Below are 24,411 nucleotides of genomic sequence, written 5' to 3'. Positions count from 1 at the left end.
GAGTTGGTCTGAGCACGTCTGTTCGTGCAGATGTGTGTGGCAATTACTGGGAGCAAGACCAAGGACGGTGGCAAAATCAGAGAGGGATGTTCTGAACACACCAGGCTGCGGTCGATTTTTCAGTTCGCTGCTGAATTTCCCGATTTTGTTTTAATTTTAGGCCAGGCTGTTCCCAAGTTACCTGGCGCCATCCTCTCCCTCCGTGTGCCTCCGTGGCACGCACAAGGGAAGCTCTTGGAGTGTGGAAAAATGGTGTGAACTGGCACAGAGTGTCCTGGGAGAAGCGTGTTTGGATGTGGGGAAAGCGGCGGGTGTTGTGTGCAGGAGGCAGGAGAGGGTTTATTCCATTTTCATTTGAATAAAGAGCATTGAATCATCTTTTTTGAGAAACCAGATGGCTGTGTGCTTGCAGGAAGGTTTTATTGCAGCTAGTAGTGGTTTTTGCTAAGGACTGTGTACACAAAGGTAGAAGATCAAATACTTTTGTGGCGATGCCTGTTTATTTTGGGTATATGTGTTTTTCTGTGCTTTTGGTAGCCCCAGTAAGACCTGACACACTCGGGGACACATCAGGCAGCATTTGCTCGGTGTTTGTTTTAATACAGCACTTCATAATAGTAATTTTTCAATGGTCACTTGTAGCCTTTAATCCAGATTGCTTTAATCAGCATTTGTGTTCACTGTTGGCATTGCTCTGTCTTCTCCCGAGCTGTCTTTTCAAACATCATTGGATTTTTTCAAGTGAAATCTTCATGCTTATTGCATCTGTCACTTCTGGGATTCACTCCAAGCGAAAGGCAGGGATTCAGTTTAATGGCAATGAGGAGGAATGTGCAGAAGGGGGAAATATCAGCTTTTCCCTGGGTGATGCAGCCCAGGGTGCCGAGCTCTGCCCTCGGTGACATCGTGGTGGCCACGTCCAACATCAGACTTTAACGACGGCTCCATAAGATGGCTCATTAAACCCAAACGCTGTGTTGTGATGGGGAGGGAATTCATGTTCCTGGGTTTAATTTGGTGATTGATTCCGAGGAATATCCCTGGGATGCCAGCTTCCTACTCTAAAGACACGAGCAAAACACTTCCTGGCCTGAGTTTGTAGCGCGGTGAGGTCATCAGTGCACCACTCCCAGGGCCAGGAATGTCCTCTTGGGCAAGCTCACAGGCACATTTTCACTTGACTTTTAAAGTCTGGGTTTGTTTGTTTTGATTTTGTTTTACTGAGGCCTTTGTGATAATCTCAGCCCTTCTCCGAGGATGTGTTGGAACAGAAACTCACTGAGGATTTGAAGTGCCCCAGTTTAAGCCTTTGCAGGGCATAGGAACAAGAATTAAATGTCTCTGCTCTCTTCTAGCTCGCTCCCTGTAGTCTCCCCCACTTCATATTTTTGGGCTGGTGTATTCTGGTGGGTAACTCTGAAAGTGGTCTGATTAGAAACTGTTTAGAGCTTCAGTTTAGTCAGTTCCTGGAGCTGTGTCTGAAAAGTCAGGCTGCTGGTGGCTTGGGGCTGACAGGATGCAAACTGCTGAGTTTTTGTCACGCTGTGCACAGTTGCAGGTGGTGGTGAACACCAAGCAAAAATGAAGCAGAAAAAGGTTTTAGGCTTAGCTGAGTGACTCAGGAAAGCAGCAGTGAAAGTCCATTTTTCTGGATGTGTTGGCTGCACCAGTATGGCTGGGAATTGTTTACAGGGCCCTTTCTTTTTATCTGCTAATAGAATTGCTTTGTTCTGCTTTTCCTCCTGTGAGTAACCATGCAAAAAAATGGATTTTTTGTTTCTTTTTTTGAGGTTATAATTGTTCAGTACATGACTTTTTGTGGCTTTTCTCATCTCAAGCCACACATAGGCATGTGAAATACCAGCGTGACACAGAACTGCTCAGCTGCTCCCAGGTCCCACCAGCAGCATTGCAGGGCTTTTCCTTGGAGGAACAAACTGTCTGGAGAGGATCCTAATGGAATATACCAGCCATTAGTTGTATCACCAGCCATTAGTTGTGCTCATGGGTTTGTGTAGGGAGTATAAATCCAGTCAGGATTAATGGCTGGAGGTAATGATGTAGCTGGGAAGTAGAAGGTGGCTGTTGGGCAAGTGGATAATTTTACTTTACCCCCTCTCCCATGGAATTCCTGATGCCAGTAAGACAGAGGGTGATCCCTGGGAGCAAAACACCTTCCTAACAAATCACAAAGTGCTCCTCAAATGGAAGAGGATTTTGTGATGGAACATCCTGAAAACTTTAAAATCCTGCTCTGTAGGTCAGGAACTTGACAGAGAAATATTGAAAATGGCATCTGCTGCTGCCTCCAGAGGGGAAAACCTGTGTTTTTTGAAAGCTGCTGGTGTGCTCCTGGTGGATAGAAGGGATCTCCTTGGTCTGGAGGTGACAAAACGTGGCCTTTTGGACCATTTCTCCTTTGTGTTGATGACTTAGAGGGAGAATCGAGGCAGAATCACCTGCACTGGGAAAAGAACAATTTCTTCAGCATGAGCACTTCACTTCTTCAACATCACTGGCTTTGTCTCAGCCCATGTTTGTTGGTGATAACAATAAGTGATCTCTAATCTGCTTTTTGCTGAGCCTGTGATGACGTTTGAGGTCTGGCTCTCTCGGTGGGAGAAGTTGCAGTGACTCTGACATTGAGCTGGGCCTCTCAGCCCAGCATAATTAGGTTTGTCTTGTTTTCCTTTTTTAATAATTGAATTTGAAAGAGCAATGGAAATAAACCAGTGGTGGGACCTGACTTAAAGTGATTAAGGCTCAGCCTGATGCTGAGATGAGCTCACAGCTCTCCTTGGAGTGTTGCTGAGCTGTGCTTGAGGCCAAGTGTTCCCCTTAGGAAGGACCAGGGCTTCCCTGTGGTTTTCCAGATTTTGGCTGCTGTCTATGTAGGAACAAGCACATAGGTAATAATTCTTCTGAGCTGAATATTAAGGCAGCCATTTCAGCATTTTTAGCAGGTGTGTCTGAGCAGGATTTCCTAAAACTCCATGGGAATGGTGTGCCTGAAACTACTCCTTGTTTGCATCCTTGTATGAACGTGGGCAGTGCATTGCACCTGCAGTTCCTGGTATAAGTAATCCCTGGGAAATGGACTTCAAATCATTCTGTTCTGAGTATTTGGAAATACGGGAACTTCCCCTCCCTCCCCCCGCTTCTACATATAGTTGCCATAGAGACTGTGTTCCGGAGTCCTTGAAAATCCATTGTTTCTCCCAAATAAACATCAAAATCTGCAGCATTATAGCAGCACATTTTGCAGTGTCCCATTCCCGAGAATTCCTTCACCAGGAACTGTTGTGACAGGGCAAGAAGCAATGGACTCAAGAGGGGAAATTTGACTTAGATATAAATAAGAAGTTCTTCTCTGTGAGGGCTGTGAGGCCCTGGCACAGGCTGCCCCATCCCTGCAAGTGTCCAAGGTCAGGTTGGATGGGACATGGAGCAACCTGGGATAGTGGAAGGTGTCCCTGCCCATGGCAAGGGAAGAACTGGATGAGCTTTAAGACCTAAACCAGTCTGTAAACCTGACGGGGACTTGACATCCTATAGTGTGCCAGGTCTGGATGCTGGACAAGCTGATAATGGGTGTAATTAGCAGCTCCAGGGATTAGCAGGCAGTAACAACTTCAATCCCTAGTAAGCAGCGTGTCCCTTGGGAACTGGGCAAACTGGCCATGCTGGGCAGATGATGGTCTGATAGGGAAGATTGTCATCAGCAAAGGCTCAATGCTCAGGCACCCGATCAAGGCTGGAATTATCTCCTGGAGTTGCTTTCCCCCCTCCCCTCCCTGCCTCCCCTTTTCACTTTAAATACTTCAAAAGCCCTCATGGTTTGTTGCTTCCTGCTGGAATTTGGATCCCCCAGCTGACTCAGGGTGTCTGCTTGGCATTTCCTTGGCATTTTTCATCATACCTTTGTGAAACAGATTGGTATCCTTCCTTCCAAGCTGGGAATGTGAGGCTACACATTTTACTCAGGGTCTGGCAGGTACTAGGCTGGAAACACTTCTAGCACGTACTACTTGTAGCATGTACTACTAAGTGGAGTTGTTATTTTACACATGGTTCAGGTATTTGCCCCAGCACACGTGGTGGCATGTGTGCATGTGGATAAATGACCGTTGTTACACTTTTCAACTCTTAATTTCTTACTTCATTCCTTTCTGCAGTATTTATGTTAATGATACCATATCTTGGAGACTGGAGGCCCAAAGCTGTCTTGTTCAGAACAGGAGGTGTATGACTTTTTTTTTTTTTTTTAAAGTTTTCAGTGATACATTTTAAGGTTTATTTGAATTTTTGGATCTGCTGAGGTAATTTGCAAGGCAGGAGAAAATCCTGAGCCAGCTTAGGCAAACACAAGTTGCCAGACATTCCTCTGCAATATATTCTGCTTTAGTACAGCCTGAAGGGTGGGCACAAAACTCCTCTAGCTCAGTATTGCTGTACTTCCAGCATTTTTCCTGGCCACTGCCAGGAAAATTGCTCCTCTCTGGAACAATTTGTTCTCTGTGGGGTTTCAAGGTGCTGCTGTTAAAGGTGGGTGCCTCTGGTTAGGGTCAGGCTACCCTGGGGTTATCTCCCTGCTCTTCCCTTGGCTCCCTGATGTTTCTTTGGGGGTAAAGGTTATCTTTTTTGTTCTTTGTGTCCATGCTTTTCCACATTGATCTTCCCGCTCTACTCAGGGAATTCTTAAGTGCTCTGAAAGCTCCCATAAAAACCAGCTGGGCTTATCTGGGTGTAATTCTGTTGTTTTGGCCGGGCTCCTCCAGAGCTGCTGGATTTGCCACAGGGATTCCCGAAGGACTGGAAGTGTTGGTTGCACGTGCAGCAACGTGACTGTCAAGCCAACAGGTAAGTAAAGCTTAAAGGTCATCAAGGCACAGGCTGTAATTCTTCACTGGAAACCAGTTCTCCAGCTGAGAGCAGCCAGCTGAAGGTCCAAGAATTCCCCAAGGAATCAGCCTTTGCCCAGTGTCGGAGTGGGTGTGATTCTCCCTGTCAGCTCAGAGGTGGAGGTGGTGCTGTGGAGGTGTCAAGGACAGGGGTAGGAAGATGTTTTTCCTTCTTGGATCTGAAATCTGTCTTCACAGCGTAGAATGTTTATTAAAGCTCTTAAATAGACTAAATCTACTTCCCTAAGTTAATTTTGGGCTTCTTGCCTGCCCAGGGAGGTGAGAAAAGCGCTTTGTGTCACCCTCATGGTTTGACACCAGGTTGTGCCCTCTCAGTGTCATCCCACGACAGGTCAGTGACAAAGAACATCTGTAGGACAGAGGAAATGTGAACTTGGAAGCCTCTGCTGAAACAGATGTTTGGGGGGCTGTAATTGGCACCATGAGACAGGGATTTAAAAGCAAGTCAGCAGATTAAACTATCTGGATTTAAGTTTCAGCCTCCTCCGGCCCCATCCTCCCTCCCCCAGCCCTGATTTCAAATTGCACGTTACGGAAACGGGCCGGAATGACAATGGTGCTCTTGGAATTATAGGCTGCTTGGCCAGAAGAGCTGGCAGGACAGCAAATGGAAATGTGGAGAAACACACGCCAGTTCCAACTGGGAGCATTGAGATTCATTTTGCAGCTTGTTTGTACTGCATTAAAATCCGAGATGTTTGCGCTGTCCGGCCCAAACCTTCCACGTCCTGGGGTGAGGATGTTGTCTTGTCTTTGACAATTAACCATTGTTGGGGTTACTTTGAGAACATTAAAAGCAGTTCAGTGTGGGTGCCTCACCTGTTGGGTGGGTGTTGTTGAGAAGTGGAGGAAGGTGTTACTCAAGATGTGCCAGCCAAGCTCATCGTCACTTTTTGAGTGTGTCCACTCAAAATTCCAGTGTGATGGACCACGCTGCTCTGTGCTGTACCTCCAGTGTACCTGAGATGTTCTCCAGGTCTCCAGCCCTGTTACAGCAGGAGATGTGTGACTGTGGTGTTGGTCCACGAGGTGCTGCCATTGCACTTGGCCATCCTGCTGTTCCCAGGTCACATTCCCCAAGGCAGCTCCGGCTTCTCCGCAGGCTCCCGGCAGGTCTGGGAGTTGTGCTCAGTCCCACAGAGCTCGGAGCCGCTGTGGTCAGGCCGGGTCATGTGGAGAATGCTGCTCCTCACTTGGTCAGTCTGACTCACTCTTGGCCAGGCTCTTTGGGAGCCTTGGTTGTGCTGATCTGTTGTTTTTGCCTTATTCCGGAGTTGGGAGGAATTTGTGTCCCAGTTCATTTGATGTTTGGAGCAGAGGGTTCTGCGGGTCCTGGTTCTCTGATGGTGCAGTGCTCTGGGAGAACTGGGACCTGCAACCTTTTATCTGTGAGACTGTTTATCTCTTAAAACACCTTGAATGTTCAGAGTTTCTGCCTACGGATGCCATGGGATGTTGTAATTGAGGAATAGAAAACAGCTTCTCAATTCCTTTGGGGATTGGGTGGGAGCCCCCTCTGCCATGGAGCCAGGCTGGGAGAGCTGGGGGCATTCACCTGGAGAAGAGAAGGCTCCAGGGAGACCTTAGAGCCCCTTCCAGTGCCTAAAGGGGCTCCAGGAGAGCTGGAGAGGGACTTTTAGACAAAGGATGGAGTGGCAGGACAAGAGGGAATGACTTCCCACTGCTAGAGGGCAGGGTTAGATGGGATATTGGAATTCTTGGCTGTGAGGGTGGTGAAGCCCTGGCAGAGGTTTCCCAGAGAAGCTGTGGCTGCCCCATCCCTGGAAGTGTCCCCAAGGTCGGGTTGGATGGACATGGAGCAACCTGGGATAGTGGAAGGTGTCCCTGCCCATGGTAGGGGAAGAACTGGAGGTCTCTTCCAATCCAAACCATTTGGGGATTTCTACTTTCACTAAATCTTCTGGTCATGTTTTAAGGAATGATCCAATTAAGTGAGGGAGGAGAAGCAGGGTCATGTTTCCAGTAATGTCCACTGGAGTTTACCAGGAACTGTGCTTAGAAAACACCCTGTTAATTGAGTTCCCTTCATGTCTGCACCTCTTCTTGACTCCAGCAGAATGGGAAATCCTGCAGGTGTTGTTCTTTAGGTTCCCAGCACCTGGGAGCTGCTGTCTGCTTGACTTCTTAAATCCACCATCAGAGAGGACAGATAAGTCCTGGGTAGGGGCTGAGTGTCAGGTCTAGTGATACTGGTGAGCTCCTCTATGACACACATAGAAACTCATGAAATAAATTATTTCATTTAGGTAGATTTGATTGCTTTGAGCTGTAGGAGAAAAGAGATGAAAATACAGCGTTTTTCTGCTGTGAGCACTCTGTTAGAGAAAGGTGCTTGGTTGGTTGGGAATGCTGGGATCTGGTGGTGATTTGGTGAGAATTTAATGAAGCTGTGCTGGGGAACAGCTCTTTTTCTGTTCATAACTACCAACCTTTAAAGAAAAGCTTCCAATGTATCTTAGGAATATAGCCTGGAAAACGCTAGCATGTAACCCTCAAGCGAGAGAGGAATCCAGCGGGTTGGGGCAGCAGCTCTGACCAGATTGCTACTTCCCTGTTAGCTTTGATAAGAGAACTAGGTCAGTGCTGGGGAGAAGCATTTTGCCACTGACTTCCCTTAGCTGGAATCCTGGGAGAGCCGTGTGCTCCCGCTCGTGTTTCCCTTGGGATCACGGTGTGGTCTGGAGTCCTGTTCTTCCCTCCTCCCCATGGCTGCTCGGATGGGTGTCAGGAGCTTCCCTGGGGCTGCTGTGATGTCTCTGGCTGCAGCTCCCAGGGCTGTTGTTCAGGATAATGCTCTGTCTCTTGGCAGTGGGTGGGATACAGTGTGTGAAGAAGCTTCTCTGGTGTTTATTCCAGTGGAAAAGAAAAGGAAGGATTTTTGGAGGGGATCATGTGAAAGGCCACAGCCTTCTATGGTCGGCTGCTGGAACAGCAGTGTCCGAGGTGGGAGTGTGTGGGAGGTTTCCCTTTCCTTATCCAGTAAAAAGCTTCCGTGGTGTCCAACCACTGTGGAACTGTCTCTGCTGGCAGCAAAAGTGGAAGCTGAAATGCAGGGATCACAGAATCCCAGAATGGGTTGGGTTGGAAGGGACCTTAAAGCTCACCTCATTCCACCCCCTTCCATGCACAGGGACACCTTCCATGCTCCAACCCGGATTTGAATGCACTGAGGCACCTGGAATGTTCAATCCCTGCAATCTTAGCCCTGTATTTTGTACGTCACTTGCCTTTATGAGGTTTTGTCATGAGTTTCAACCCTTTATTTTTATCGCCACTTTGCCCTCCTCTTTTCATTTTAATACCCTTTTTTTGCCCAGCCTGTGGTAACATCCCCTAAAACATCCCCCACCACCTGTGAGGTGGGGCAGCTTTAGTTCCAGCTGACAGAAGATGCTCTAAAAGAAAATAAACCCAAAAGAAGAGGTTGTTTGGAGGCTGCTGCTCCAGTGCAGAACTCCCATTCCTGCTGGTGTCTCCCTTTGCTGGTTACCCATCCCGCTATGGCTCCTGCTGAATTATTTTGTGTAATGATTTTTGTGTGCATTCATTGCTCTGCCTTTCTGGTAGATGACACAGATTAAATGAAGCCAGACAACGCTCTCAGTCCGGGGTAATGACTTTAACTGTGGCGTCCTTTTGTCACTGCAAATTATGGTCAATGATGTAATGCTGGATGTGGAGATACAGTGACAAAGTGTGGGAGTGGTAAGATCATCCCAGAAGGGTTTGGCTTGGAAGGGAGCTTCAAGCTCATCTCATTCCACCTCCCTGCCACGGGCTGGGACACCTTCCACAACCAGGTGATTCCCCAAGAAGATGAATTATATCCCTGGAAATCTTGAAGTGAAAATAGCCCCGGGGGGAGATGTGAGGCGAGCACACACAGGTAAACCCTCAGGAAATAACAAGTCCTTCTGGGTGATCCTGGCAGATTTGAGCACTTTGATTTAGAGTTCTTCATATTCTAAAGGTTTTCATACGATTATTTCAGGTTACAGCTCTGAAATCCCAAGTTGTATCAAGTGTTTCACAGGTTGCAGCCAACACCTTGCGCTTGGTCCAGGACAGAAATTTCAGCTTATTCAAAGTTTGGGTTGTGTTACGTTTTTGAATGTGCTGGGCTCCCCAGTTGAGATATAATCAAATTCCCTGGTAGTTTGTGGTTTAGGTTCCCATCCCAAAATAGAATCTTGCCAGTGGTAGAACAGCTGGAAATTTCAGTGTTAAGTTCATATTCCAGCTTTTTGTCTTTAAAGTGAAGTGAAATCAGATGGCAGGGTCTTGCTCAACCTAGGCTCAAGTAACCGAAGACTCAAAATAATCTGCACAAGAATATGATGTGTTTTGGAATTGTGACCATCTGTAGCAGTGTTCACCTTTGTTTTAAATAACTCTGAACGGCTGAAAACAACAGTTCTGTCAGCAATGGACTGGATCTGGATTGATTGGAAAAAGGATACACAGAGGGAATAGTGTTGTGTTTAAAAGCACAGAAACTGCATCAAGGCATTCATGGCTGTTCCCTTTTTCTGCTGAGCTTTCATGTGAAGTTGTGGGGTGAGCTGAACTTTTTGTGGCCACGTGACATTTTTTCCCCCCACTTCCTCTCTTGCCCAAATCTTGCAAGACTTCACATCACGAGACTGAGTTCTTTGATTCTGTGGGTATTTGGAGAGGGAGATGAAGTTTTCCAAGAGCAGGTAGTGACAGGACAAGGGGGAATGGGTTCAAACTGAACGAGGGTAGGTTTAGATGAGGTATTAGGAGAAATTTCTTCCCTGTGAGGGTAGGGAGGTTCAGGGTGCCCAGAGAAGCTGTGGCTGCCCCATCCCTGGAAATAGCCAAGGCCAGGTTGGACAGGGCTTGGAGCAACCTGGGGTAGTGGAAGGTGTCCCTGCCCATGGCAGGGGGTGGCACTGGATGAGCTTTAATGCCCCTTCCAACCCAAACCATTCTGGGATTCTGTGACACTAACTCCTCCTCCAGCCTTGCTGGTGACGTACCGGTGACAGTGGTGGCAATATTTCCCTGGAATAGGTGTGCAGCTGGACTGAGCCCAGGGCAGTGTGTGTCCTTGGCCCTGTGGCTGTGCATGGCCCTGGGTCACCGAGAACCCTGGAGCTTGCACAACCAAGGCTCTGGAGTGAAGAAATGCCGGAAGGGAGTGATTAGGAAATAACCTGGAGGTCTCTGTGCCCTTTCTCAGTGGGGTGCAGCTGCTGGCTCAGTCCCTGCTCCCTTGGGCCCACAGCAGTGGCACGGAGCCGTCCTTGCTGTGAGGAGCAGGAAACACGAAGGGATGCTGGTGTTTTAATGGCTCCAAACCCTCTGAATGCCTCTGTTCTCCCTTCCATGTGTGGCTCTGTACCTTATCTTCCACAGGATGTTCAAAGTGCTCCGAGGAGTGAATTAGCAGATTCCTTGTGGGCTTTTCTCTGCTGCTTATCTCCATGATGGCCAACTGTTCTGCAGATGTGGCTCAGCCCTGCTCCCAGGGAGGGTGTTCTCTCCATGCCAGGGGCAGGTTGGAACATTCATGGCCTGGTTTGGGTTTATGATCATAACATACTTCCTATATTTTTGTATAAAACCAGCTCTGAGCACTCACTGGTTTGGCAGATGAGGCCCAAGTGGCTCAGCCCAGGTGTTCAGGAAGACCTGGGGCCTCACAGTTGGTACTTGGGAATCCTCTGGGCTTTCCCATGTTGCAGTTTCATCAACAGGACCATCCCCTGTCCCTGCTGACCCCAGCACTCCATCCATCCCATAACATCATTTGTAATTGGTGGTGGTGCATTGAACCATTGAATTACCGAGGTTGGAAAAGACCTTTAAGATCATCAAGTCCAACCACTGACCTCTTGATTTTTATTTTTTTTTAATCTGCTTCTCATTTTTTAATCACTGAGACTGGACCTTTATTCCAAAGCTCCTCAGCAAGGCTCAGACTGGGAGTTTGGGGATTCACCATCAACAGCTGCAACTTGACTTTTTCCACTTAAGGAAGAGCCTTTCCAGTGCCAAGTACCAACCTTTTATAAATGCTGTTCTCCCTATCCACTGGATTTGTATCTCCTCACCCCCCCTTAACAGTAGCCTCCGGCTGTCTGACTTCAACTGGCCTTTTATTCCAATGCCTCCCTTTCCAGAAGGGATCACAATCACATGGGCTGAGCAGGATTTTGCCATTAGTGGGGGGTTTTCCTGTAAGTGTTCCCTAGCAGGATGCATTTCCTCTTGCATAAGCAAGGCTGCAAACCCTCCAAAGCCACAGAAATCCATCTGTTGGATTCTTGAGACAGATAAATCCTTTATAAACAGGAAAATGGGCAAACTCATGGTAGCTCTTGTGACACATCGTGATGGGAGATCAGAAAGGAGTGGAATGAAAAGTATCCCTGTGCGAGCGTGGCTGGCCTTTCCAAGGTCCTTTTAAAAGCTGCCACAAGGGCTGGGCTGTTCAGAGGGCACAGACTGGGAGATGAACCCAAAGTTTTGGTAAAATTCAGCTGGAAGTCACTCAGGAAGGGAATAAATAAGAGATTTGAAGGCTCGTTCCTCTGTCCCCACCAAGATGCCGTGTGTGGCCGAGCGGGATCCAGGAGCTCAGCAGCCGTAGATCTGTCAGCACTTCTATTGTGGAGGCCTTTGCAGGGTGTCCAACGCTTCTGTTTTAATTTTGCTGAGGGTTGTAGCTCTAGCAAAATTTAAAAGCCTTTCAGCTCCCAGTCAGGAGGTTTTAAATCCTCTAAATTTGCGCTTTACCCCTCAAAAATAGTTTCTGTCTAGCAAGTGGTTCCTCAGGCAAGGTTTAAGGGCATAGATAATAATCTGATTAATTTCTTTTTTTAAAGCTCTTGTTCCAAGTCCACTTCCTAAGAGAAAATCCCCAGCACAGCCCTGTTAGCCATGGATACACTTCCTTACCCACTTGGGTATTTCCAAAGTTATCTCCCAAGGTTCCCTGAACCACCCAGGTGATCCTTTTGCAAGTGTGATAGAGGCTGAATCAGCCTTTCCTTGGGGTGAATCATCTCAGGTGTTGGTGTTGGTGTCTCACCTGATAATCCTAAAAGTGGCACAAAAAAGACATGGACCTGTTAGAGCCAGTCCAGAGGAAGCCATGGAGCTGCTCCGAGGGCTGGAGCCCCTCTGCTCTGGAGCCAGGCTGGGAGAGCTGGGGGTGTTCACCTGGAGAAGAGAAGGCTCCAGGGAGAGCTCAGAGCCCCTTTCACTGCCTAAAGGGGCTCCAGAGGAGCTGGAGAGGGACTTTGGATAAAGGATGGAATGACAGGACAAGGGGGAATGGCTTTAAGACAAAAGAGGGTAGATTTAGATGGGGTATTGGAAAGAAATTCCTGGCTGTGAGGTGGTGAGGCCCTGGCAGAGGTTGCCCAGAGAAGCTGTGGCTGCCCCTGGATCCCTGGAAGTGCCCAAGGCCAGGTTGGGAGGTGTCCCTGCCCATGGCAGGGGGTGGAACTGGAGGAGCTTTCAGGTTCCTTCCAAACCAAACCATTCCATGAATTGGCCAAGCCTGGAGCTCCTGCCCGTGAGTCTGCTGGGAGAACCTGTGGCAGCCAAATTGAGCTGTGGATTTTCTTGGAGATGGATGAGGAGGAAGAGGAGAAGGAAGGGGATTGAGAAGCAAAGAGGAGACTGTTAAACTCTCTTCCCATTTAAGGACAGTGTGTGCCAGGGACAGGAGACTCTTTTGGGGTGCTCAGGCTCCAGCTCCCCCCGTTGGGTTTTTCACCTGCTCTCCCTGGTGAGCTGAAAGAGCTGCAGCCGCTGCTCCTTCCAACCACAGGCAGCACATTCCCCCCTCCTTCTCCTTGGAGAGCAGCCAGATCAAAATGGCTCTGATCCAACGCCAAGAATCACTCCCTTTGCTATGGAAATGAGCACTTGGGGGCTGCTCACCATGTGTTCTTCAGAGAGTTCCTGCTAAGGATGACGAGCTGTAGGTGGGGAAGAGGGCAGGGAAGGTGTGTTCCAGCACATCCCTTTGGAACAAATAAGGATATTTTTGGATGGTCCTGAACTCCTTACATTTTTTAAAAGTCATTTATAGAAAACCAAATGATTACCCGTTGCATCAAACAGTGAAAATGAGGGAAATAAAGTAGTAGGATTTCGCCGTGGGATAAAGGGAGTTTCTCTTCCGTGAATGTGGAAGGGGTGACAGATCCCCAGGATCTGATATTGAAATGAACATTTTTTCCTGCTGTTCTGCTATTGATCAAGTGAAGAAGAGATACAATTATCCACAAATAATCCTTTGTAAGCATCACAATGCTGAATTCCCGGCATTGGAGCAGCCACATTCCCAGACCCCTGGCTCTGTGGGATGTGATTCCAGGCAATTTGCTGTTCTTGCTCAGCACGACAAATTCAAACCTTCGCTTTACCTTCTTCCCAACAATCTGATTTTAATCTGGATTCACAGCGGGGTGGGAATGTTGCCAGGGGGTGAACACTCCTGGAAATCCACCATGCACGAAGCAGGAGCCTTTTCCCTGCTCCTGGATGAGTCGAGCAGGCGGATGATGAGTAAGGTTTGCTGCAAGGTGGGAGAGGGCTGAGCTGGGTGCGAGTTCCGGTGGTGTCGTGGCACGTTGGGCTTGGGAGAACATTCCCAATGTCCTGGGGGTGGCCTGGGGAATGGCAGAAAGGAGGGAAGATGGGGGTGATGCTGCTCTTGCATGGTCTCACTGCCAGCCCTGGCCATGGACTCTCAGAGGTTCAGGCGAGCCCTCACGGTTCTGGGAGGGGCCCTCGGGATGGAAGCGTGTGACAGGGCTTGGAATGAGTTGACACAAATCAGTAACTGGGTGTGGAACTGCATTTTTTCTGATGTGCCTTAACTGAACCCTGAGACTTCAGCATTTCTTGTCATTTGGGCATCTTGGAGTTGAAATTCACCTTTTCTTTGTGCATGATTTGGTGAGGCTCGGATCATGCCTGAAATGTCCAAGGCCAGGTTGGATAGGACTAGTGGAAGGTGTTCTGCCCATGGCAGGGGGTGGAAATGGATGAGTTTTAAGGTCCCTTCCTGCCCAAACCATTCCATGATTTTATTTAGTGCTCTCACCTGGAGCTGGGCTGGAGCTGGAGAGCAGCTCCTGGTTTACGACTTCCCATCGCACTCCGGTGTTCCGGGGCGTGTCCAGCATGGAATAGGCCTTTGATTTGTGCTCTGAGGCAAACAGTTGGCAGAAAGTGCACTACACAATTCCAGTCACTGATGGAAGTAGGGAGGGAGCCTAAGTTCAGCTTTAACGGGACAGAAATCATTAACAATTTCCATATAGCTTTTTTTCCGTGGACATATCAAACACCCCAGTTCTTCCAAAAATTTTGCATTTAAGACCTGGTTTTTCTTAAACATTCTTAATTATCCTTAAAATATCAGTATGGAAAAGGTACTGTGGGGAACCTCCACCTGCTCTCCGTGGCTGGGAATGACCGTGGAGCCCTTGGCTCTGTGTCACCAGTGTGTGGAGCTCAGGTCAGCGTGAAGGTGTTCGGTGGCCTCCACTCCACACCTGGGACAGACATTCCCATCACAAAACTGACCCCAAATCGGTGTGGACTGGGCACACTGGTGGCTCCAGTGGCACTAGTACATCCCTGTCCCAGCAGCTGAGCCACCATGGAAGTGACCAGTGCCAGTTCCCAAATGGGCTCTAGTGGAAAACAAATCCTCTGCTTCTTCTCCCTTATCTCTGCAGAACCAGAGTTTCACTGCAGAGCTGTCTGTTTCGTTAATTGGAACATTTTTCTCCTCTTCAAACACATTCCGTGGCATTTCCCGGCTCTGATGAGCGCTTCCCTGCAGTTATCCCGCTTTTTGTCGCTGTTAATTTTTTATTTAACCTCCCAGACTACAAAACAGCCATCAACGCTCGGCGCTTCCCTGCGAAGCCTTTGCAGTCACAGACAGCCCTCCGAGCTTTCATCGCGTTTGCAGCAGACAGCCTGGGAGCAGGGATTCGGGATGCAGCCACATTCCCAGTCTCTCACTCCGGAGCATCGTGCTGGAGCGAGGAGCTCCAGGAGCTGTGCAGTTTTTCCCAGCCTCTCCATGTGCTTGGGGACCTTCTGGGAGGCGAGATAGGAGGTGGACTCTGCTTATTTTTATTTTTTCCCTTTTTTTTTTGTTTTCCCTAGAGACTGGGACAGAAATATTTTTTCCCATATGTACAAGCAAGATGCTGTATGGAGGTTCCTCTTTTGTTCCCTCTTCTCTGAGGGAGATGGGAAAAGCCCTTCCCAGATGCGAGGGCTCTGTAGGTTGTATCCACAGTCCAAGGCTGGTGTTGTGCCTGTGTCTTCTCCCAGGTGCTGGAATTTTCCACACCGATTCCCTTTCCCTCTATTCTAACTCCAGCATTCTTGAAAATAATTTTTCTCAAGAAATGCTACAGACACACCAAGTTAATTGGAGTCATTAACTTGTTTCCATTACTCCTTTCTGCCTAGGAAACTCTTTTTTTTTTAGGGAGATTTTGGAGTTAGAAGAAAGAACTGGAAGCTAGGGAACATGTGGAACCACTTCACAGGAACACCGGATTTTGAGAGCTTGCATTTTTATTTACATCTTTCTGGATCCTGTCTGACTTGAAAGTAAACAAGTTCAATCCAAGACTAGATTTATCCCTGAAAATATGTGGAGACTTGTCTAAAAACTGCTTTTGGGATTAGGAACTTCCTTTACTGCAGTCAGGGAACACATTTACAGTGGGGAAATTAATGCTTAATTGGCAAATTCTGTAAAAGCCCCCTGGAAATGCAGTTGGGTTGGGTTGGATGTAAAATTACCTGAAATTTTAGTTAATAAAAGAAGGAAAAGGCAAAGCTGGCTGAGAATTTGCCAGGTCTTAAGGTGGAGGATCCCTGGAAGTGTCCGAGGCCAGGTTGGATGGGGCTTGGAACAATCTGGGATAGTGGGAGGTATCTCTGCCCATGCAGGGGGTGGAATGGGATGAGCTTTAAGGTCTTTGGTGCCAAGAGGATGGTGCCAGACTCTTTCCAGCAGTGCCCAACAACAGGATGAGGAGCAATGGCCATAAACTAAAGCATGTGGAATTCCACCTCAACATGAGGAAGAACCTCTTTCCATGGAGAGTGGCCGAGCACTGGAACTGCCCAGGGAGGGTGTGGAGTCTCCCTCTTTGGAGACATCCCCAACCCACCTGGATGCATTCCTGTGTCACCTGCTCTGGCTGAGCAGCCTTGGCAGGGCGTTGGACTGGGTGATCTCCAGAGATCCCTTCCCACCCCCAACCATTCTGGAATCCTGTCCCTTCCAACCCAAGCCATTCCATGATTCTACCAACAGCGAGCGAACCCGTGTTCCCGCGTTGCTGCAAGCGGGGCGATGGAGCTGATGTGAAGATCCAGTGTTGTAGATCCTTGCCCAAGAATCTTCTGGACAAGCAGGACATCCTTCCCCTTGAACTGACCCCCTTCCTTTTGCATCCCTGTGCAGACACGATGAGGCGGGTGGTACGACAGAGCAAATTCCGGCACGTCTTCGGCCAGGCGGTGAAGAACGACCAGTGCTACGATGACATCCGCGTGTCCCGCGTCACCTGGGACAGCTCCTTCTGCGCCGTCAACCCCCGCTTCGTGGCCATCATCGTGGATGCCAGCGGTGGGGGAGCCTTCCTGGTGCTGCCTCTGCACAAGGTAAGTGCTGCTGGAATATTTCTTGAGTCACCTGCTCGGCTGTGCTGTCATCCCGGCGTTTCTTTGGGAATACTGAAGGCTGGGAAGTGTCAGCTGTGGTGACAAACGCTGCTCAGTGGTGCCGTGTATGAATGTGTTTAATGTCTGTAATCAGTCTGATGCTTCCTGTACATTAAACACAACAAACAAGCTGTTTGCTTGACTCATCTGAGCCAATTCTGGCAGAACTTTCCACATGGAATTGTATTTTAGAAGCCTCTTTATGATCAAGTCAGGTTTTTCTACTGTCAGGGATTCAGCTATTTTTTTGTCACTTCACTCAGGAACCACCTGAATCCAACTGCTCCTTGCAGAATTCATTCAGGAATCATCTGAATCCAACTGCTCCTTGCAGAATTCATTCAGGAATCATCTGAATCCAACTGCTCCTTGCAGAATTCATTCAGGAATGCACCTGAGCCCAACTGCTTCTTGCAGCCCCACATTGGAGAGATGTGAAGGAATGAGCTGGTTCCAGGAAGGGCATTCCTGTTGCCCCTGGTCCTGCATGGAAAAGTCACATCCATCTTCTGGAGGAGATTTGTCTCATCCCTTTCTGATGCTTAACCAGCAAATTCTTGTGATCAAAAGTCTTTTTTTGCAACATTCTTTCCTCTGTGACCCTCAAGCTCCTCTCTTAAGCTGTGGTTAAGTTGTCCTCAGTCTGTCATCAGCCCTGAGCTGCTTTCCCAGCTCCACTTCCAGATCTGCCCTGTGGAATACAGAATTAGTGCCCAGGGCTGAGCTCAACTTCCCACCCGGCCAGGGCAGAGCAGGGGCAGCGACTTCTCCATCGTGTTAAGCAAAGCCAAACCCCAACCTCCCAAAATAGCTCCGTTTGGTGCTCTGATGAGCAGCCCTTCCCTGCTTTGGGCTCATCCTCAGGCCACGTGTCCTCCTCCTGCCTGGACCACGCGTGGTGGCACAGCCCTGGATGAGGAATTCCAGATGCCCATAGCAGGGGATGTGCATCCTTCTTTTCCTCTCTTACATCCCAATGTTTGGAGCACAAATCTGATGAGGGAGCTGGGAAAGGGGCTCAGCCTGGAGAAAAGGAGGCTCAGGGGGGACTTTTTGGTTCTGTACAACTCCCTGACAGGAGGGGGCAGCCAGGTGGGGGTCAGGCTTTGCTCCCAGGAAACAAGGGACAGACCCTGAGGGAATGGTCTCAAGCTGTGCAAGGGGAGGTTTAGATTGGATATTGTGGAAATTTTCTCCATGGAAGGGGTTGTCAGGCATTGGAACAGGCTGCCCTGGGCAGTGATGGAGTCCCCAGCCCTAGAGGGATTTAAAAGCCTCATGGATGTGGCAGCTGGGGACATGGTGGCCTTGGCAGTGCTGGGGGAACAGTTGGACTCGATGGTCTCACAGGGCTTTTCCAATGTTAATGATTCCATGATTCTGTGTTTATTCAGTCCCTGGCAGAAATTCCTGCTAATTCTGAGTGCCCTGGCCTTTTGCATTTTTTAATGCCATCTTTGGCGTTATTTTCACATCCATTCTGTTCTTCCTCCCACTCTCCCTCTATTTATCACTGCCTTGGTGCCCTCAGCTCCATTCCTGCCTTCCACAGCCGTTTAACATCCACATCTGAGGAGGTTCCATGGGAAGCTGGAGGAGCTGTGTCCCTCACCCCCAGCCTGACACGTTCTTTTGCAATGCAGTGCTTTGCTGGCTCTGCTCTAACCAGTTCCTGTGTTCCGCATTTATTTTTATAGCCTGGGCTGATGAAATTGTTCCTTCAGAACTTCAACACCCTAAATAACATTTGGATTTCTCTTTGAGCCTGTTTAGCACAGATACTTATTAAGCTCCCCACAGCAAAATCCTTGTTGTTATATTCAGGGGTAAAAAAAATTTTAAAAAAAGAGCAATTTTCAGCCATGGGTTTGGGCTGATTTTAAAATTGGGCCATAAAAATACACTTGCTGCATTTCTGCAGGGAAAATGGCCCATCATGACATCGTGGCTGCTCAAACCCAGTGCTTTGCGGCTCACTGGGAATTATTTGGGATGTGGCTGACCCTCGGTGCGGGGCGAGCGCAGAAAAGGGAGAATTTTACTCGTTCTAATGTGCTTTTTCTTGCCAATTTGCGGTACCGCTGCAGGGTTTTGTTATGGCCGGGGTTTGTCACTGCCGGGCAGGCGGCTCCCAGCTCCCTCCGGGCGCTGGGTCGGAGGTCTGGGGGTGTTTTTGGGGCGCGATGAACCCCCCCGGGACCCCGCACCCATGTGCTCGGTGTGTGGGGGGGTGACGGACACCGGAGGGAGGGGAAGCCCCGCCCCCGTCCCCACAAGCCCCGCCCCTCCGCGCGCGCGCACCCGCGCCCGCCGCAGCGGCACTGCGGCGGCCGCGGCTTTTTACCTTATATGGTCATGGCAGCGCTCGCGGCCGCCGCGCTGATTGGCGGGGGCGGGGGCGCGGCGCGGCAAGTGCGCGGGAATTAACCCGTGAGCGCGGGAATTCGCCCGTGAGCGCGGGAATTCGCCCGTGCGCGCCGGGATTCATCAACCCGGGCGTGCGGGATAGAAAACCCGTGCGTGCGCGAATTAACCCCTGTGCACCCACGTCCCCGCCGTGCCCCAAGCCCCCACGTGCTGCTGAGGGTCTCTCCGACCCCCCCCATCTCCGCTAGATAGAGGTATGGGAGACCCAGGGGCTGCATCCCCTTTCCATCCCCGCAGCTCCCGGAGCAGCCGTAGCCGGTGCAGCCGAGCCGGCTTTGCTGGCTGTGGAAATGCTTTGTCTGAACTTCCTGTTTTCTTGCACGCACATGTGCAGGGGCTTTGCCAGGAACTCGCTATTCCCATGCTCCGGCAGGAGCCGCTGAGCATCAGACAATCCAATTCCCACAGGTTGCTCGGTCTGGAGGGTTGGCCTCTGTTGGAATGAGCCACATAGTTCGGAAAAGCTGTAATTCCTCTCCATCAGGGCTGTGTAGGTGATAAGAGCCAGGGTAATCAGCATTAACTCTGCTCACCAGGGAAGAACTGGAAACTTCCCTGCTTGTTCTGGGTTGTGGTTGTAGGATTGGTTTTCTCTGAGCCTTATCCCAGGGAAAGCTCTGGGTACACAGGGGAGGTACCAGATAAAAATTCTCTGGGTTTCCTGATAGTTTGGGCAGGATGACTTGGAAAAACACCTGGATTCAGGGGTGGTTCTGGTGCTGGGTCTGTGCTCCAGCAGAACTGGAGACAAATTTCTTTTTTTTTTCCCCTCCTCAAAAACCCTTTGCAGTTTTTATCTGCACAGAAAAACCTGCTGCAAATGTTCCTTTTTGTTTGAGTTCATGCAGAAAGATCCATTCAGCCACGAGTTGTGTTACGTAAGGCCTTTACCAGAGGTTTATTCAGTCCCCTTTGGATATAGCTTTTATTAGATTTTTCCATTTTCCTGCACTCCCTTCACACCAGCAACATTCCTGCAGGATCTGGGATCAGATGGTGCCCTGAGAGGCAATTAGCATGTGGGTGGGGGCGTGCACACCTCGGGAATGATCTTCTCCAAGGAATATGTAGTTCTGCAAGTGACAGGCCTTGGTGTTCATCCATGGCATATGAGAGTTGTTAAGCAGCTCTTCCCCATTCCTATTCCACCAGGAAGGATTTGGGGGGAAAGAAAATCATCCTTTTCTGAACTGTGTGTAAAATAAAATCAGGAGGTTTTGCCACGATGGGTTTATTAAGCCTTTCCAGCCATTTTAGGGGGAGTGTGATGGATTCTGTCCTTTTATTTCACCTTGGATTTTTCTCTATAAAAAGAAGTTTATATTTATCACTGTCAGCTTGATTCCAATGGATCATCAGCTTCTAATGTAGTAGGGAAGAGAGGGCAGCAGAGGGGCTAATGGATCTCATTCCTCCAGGGGAAAAAGCAGCAAATTCCATCCCCTGTCTTACAGTCAGAGGTTTGTACAAATACCTCTGCAATTTTAAGGCCTTGTCCAATAATGAAAATGGAAGTCGTGCTTGGTGGAGCCCTGGATCATCTGTTCCCAGCTCTTGGGGATGATCCCCGTGGATCCCTGTCTCCTTGCCCAGCAGCTCTGCTCTCTCTGGGTGGATGCTCATCCTCTGAACTGCAGCAGGGTTTTACCGCTTTATCCAGAACCCTCAACTTCTGGGATACCCATTGGTTTTCCTGCAGCTGGGAAGGAGCAGGGGGATGAACTGCTTTGGAAATCATATTTTAGGGAGGGAACGAAAGAGTGACTCTGTCCCTTTTTAATTGGAATATCTGGGCAACAGGTCTCTCTTTTTGAAATTTATTTCTGGAGTGTGTTTAGAGCTTTCCTGTGGAAGCTGGGACAAACATCCATGGAAGTGCTGGAGCTGTGCTGCACTCCCAGCTCCGAGTGATGGGATTTCGCAGGTTGGGTTGGGTGTGAGGACTGTTTCTGTTGGGTTTTTTTCCTCTTTAAAGCCAGCATGTGTCCATTCTGTGGCAGCCTGGGATGGAATCATAGAATCATGGAATCATTAAGGTTGGAAAAGATCTCCAAGCTCATCAAGTCCAACCTTTGACCGAGTGCCCGCATTCCCACTAAACCACATCACAAAATGCCCCAACTGCCTGTGTTTTAACACTTCCAGAGATGGTGACTCCCCCACTTCCCTGGGGAGTCTGTTCCATGCTTGACCACCCTTCCAGTGAAGAAATTTCCCCCGGTATCTGATGTCACAGCCCTGCAGCTGCCAAGGTGACAAGGAGAACGGGAGCACTGCTGGGGAATTCTTGGAGAGCCCAGTGGTCTCTTATTGCCTGACTTTTCCAGTGTATCTTTTGGGAATAACACTTCCTAATCTTCCAGATTTGTTCTGGATGCTTGGATTGGGCTGTGGGGTGACTGATGGATGTTGGGCATGGGCAGGAGCTTCCATTTCAGCCCAGTTTTCTCCCAAGTGCCTCCTCCAGGCCCAGCTGCTGCAGCCAGAGGTGGAGGGCCAGTGCTCAGAAGTTCAACTTCCTCGGGTGAAACTTAGGAGTGTTTTAGTGAAAATCTATGATTTAAAGAAAAGAGGAGTATTTTCTCTAGCAGTCAGTTGGGGTTTCAAACTTTGCAGTTGTGACCTGATTTCCTTCCTCAAACTTGTGCAGAGTGAGGGGGGAGCTGCTTTGACTTGTGCAACTCGATGCCACTTCCCTAATTTAAATGGAGATTTCAAGGAGCCACAGCCATGGGCTGGGGAAGCAGCTGTTCTCCCTGATATTTTTACCATAATCCATGAGCTGTTTCCTGCCACCAAATGCCCTTTTCTGGCAGAGAAACGATCACAAGACACTCAAATTAATTCATAAAACTCCCACTTTTAGGAACAGTTTTCTTGTGTTGCTTATCCATCCCTTTTGGATTTAACTTTTTTTTTTTTTTTCTTCTCATCTGATCTGGGTTTAATATTTCTGATGATTTAACTTTTTTTTTTTCTGATCTGGAATACATGAAAGCACTTAAAATTAATTTAATAAGGCAACTTCACCCCTTGAATATTGAATGTGTGTTCAGTCAACACCAACTTTATTAAAAATCCTCAAATTCACCTTTTTGACCAACATCTTATCAAATACAACTCCAAAATTCAAAAGTTATCAGGGATGTGTCGAACCCCAGTCCCAGTGGATTATGAGAAGGATTGGATTTCTTGAAGTTAATTTTAAGCTGTGTATCAGCACTTGAGATTTATTTTAAATCCTCTCCTAATTAAAAGATTACATTTTACAAATAAATAAATAAATCCCCAAACCTGGGAGCATTAGAGTAGCATGGAAACACACCCAGCTGGCAACCAAGTTGCCAAACCTCGTGGTGTTCCAGTGGCGTTGGAGAGAAATTGTGTTTAAAACCGTGGAATTTGGTGATTTTGCAGCCTGGTGGGCTTTTATAACCCTACTGCAGCTTTCCTTGTCTTTCCCTTTTGGCAAATCCCCTAAAATACTGATTTTTTCAAGCTCTTCTGAGCACAGTACAATGCCAGGAATTGGGGTTCCCTGCTCCAGGGAGCGGAATGCTGCCGGGAGGAGGAATCTGGCGGATGGAATTTGCAAAAGCGATGCTGAGAGGGTGGCAAAATACCACACCTGAGTTCAAAGCTGCTCATTCCTCACCCCGAGGGGTCATCCCTGTGGTGGTGCTGTGGGTGGCTGTCCTGTGCTGGCCCCACGCTGCCTTGGGAGGGTCCCTGGTGAAGGTGTTGGTGACGAGGGGCGGATGTGGCGCCTTCAGAAGCGCGGCCGAGCTCTCGGGCCGTGCTCAGGAAAACACCGTGGTTTCCTCTGCTCTGCAGAGACTGTTTGGTGCCTCTGACCACAAGGCAGGAGCTTCTCTCAAAGGGCTGGCGCTCCTGCTCACCCCACTGGGGCCTCCAGCAGCAACTTTACATCCTTATTTAGTCTTGTTTTGATGTGTAATAGTCATTTTTGTACTTCCCCAGAGGTGGCCGAGGAAGGACTGGACCTTGCACGCAGGGCTCTGGGCTGGGTGCCAAGGTGGGGGATTGGGCACAGGTTGGATGATCTTGGAGGTCTTTCCCAACTGGAATGATTCTGGGATTATTCCTGGAGCCTGCTGAGCAGCAGAGTCTCTCCTTTCATGCCCAGGTGAAGATGTTGATGATACCCCCGGGCTCTTCATCTCCCTGGGATTGTCTTTTTCTGCCAGATCCCAGGGAGCAGCTGTGTGGGACATCTCCTGCTCTGCTTTGTCCTCTTTTCCTTGGTTTGAGAATTCTTTGTGGATAAAGAAGCTTGAAGTTGCTGCCTCTCCCACACTGCTGCTAAATAACATCTCCTTTCCCCATCCTGCCTGGCTGTTCCCTGTGGGAAACGGGGTTTGGGGTCACTCTCCAGGTGCAGGCAGGGAGAGGGGGGTGTTTGTGGGTGATGCACAGGGAATTCCGTCCCTCTACCCTGCTCAGGTGAGACCCCACCTGCAGAGCTGCCTCCAGCTCTGGGATCCCAGCTCAGGGAGGATGTGGAGCTGCTGGAGAGAGTCCAGAGGAAGCCACGGAGATGCTCTGAGGGCTGGAGCCAGGCTGGGAGAGCTGGGGGTGTTCACCTGGAGCAGAGAAAGCTCCAGGGAGACCTCAGAGCCACTTCCAGGGTCTAAAGGGGCTCCAGGAGAGCTGGAGAGGGACTTGGGACAAGGCATGGAGAGACAGGATATGAGGGAATGGCTTTAAGATAAAAGAGGGTAGATTTAGATGGGATACTGGAAAGAAATTCCTGGCTGTGAGGGTGGTGAAGCCCTGGCAGAGGTTTCCCAGAGAAGCTGTGGCTGCCTCTGGATCCCTGGAAGTGTCCAAGGCCAGGTTGGATGGGGCTTGGAGCACCCTGGGCTAGTGGAAGGTGTCCCTGCCCATGGCAGGGGGTGGCACTGGATGATCTTTAGGGTCCTTCCAACCCAATCCATTCCATGATTCTCAAAGCACTGCTCTTCAGGGAAGTGCAGGATCCTGGTTTGAGAGCCGAGCTCTGGCGTGGGTGGTGGGAAGCAGCTCCTGTGTGTCACTGCTGCCACGGGCTCCTGGCTGCTCCTGCTCAGGCTGTGCAGGTTCATCGGGATCCAAACTGAAAGGTGACGTTTGGCCTTTAATTTGCTCAAATTGATTTTTTTTTTCCCCTTCCCACAGTAATAAATGACTGTAAAACCCTAAAACTGAATCCACAAGTGCTCATGCAGCCTGGAAATAATTACCAGAGGCTCCTCCTGGAGGATCCCACTGATTCCTGCCAGGGAGCCAG

General features: G+C 49.2%; 1 protein-coding gene across 3 annotated transcripts in view; it reads left to right on the top strand.

Annotated features, from left to right (window-relative positions):
• The window catches only part of CORO1C (coronin 1C), a 47,734-nt gene that overhangs the window by 7,712 nt on the left and 15,611 nt on the right, over nt 1-24,411 (top strand). For all 3 annotated transcript variants that reach the window (XM_069030467.1, XM_069030468.1, XM_069030469.1), the window contains exon 2: nt 16,435-16,634. In XM_069030467.1, coding sequence (XP_068886568.1) covers nt 16,440-16,634 — 195 coding nt within the window. In that variant the 5' untranslated portion in view covers nt 16,435-16,439. The remainder of the gene's footprint in view (nt 1-16,434; nt 16,635-24,411) is intronic.

The sequence above is a fragment of the Aphelocoma coerulescens genome, chromosome 15 (assembly GCF_041296385.1).
Source record: "Aphelocoma coerulescens isolate FSJ_1873_10779 chromosome 15, UR_Acoe_1.0, whole genome shotgun sequence".
Lineage (NCBI taxonomy): Eukaryota > Metazoa > Chordata > Aves > Passeriformes > Corvidae > Aphelocoma > Aphelocoma coerulescens.
Note: the sequence above shows the minus strand (reverse complement) of the source record. Positions and strands in the feature narration are given on the sequence as shown.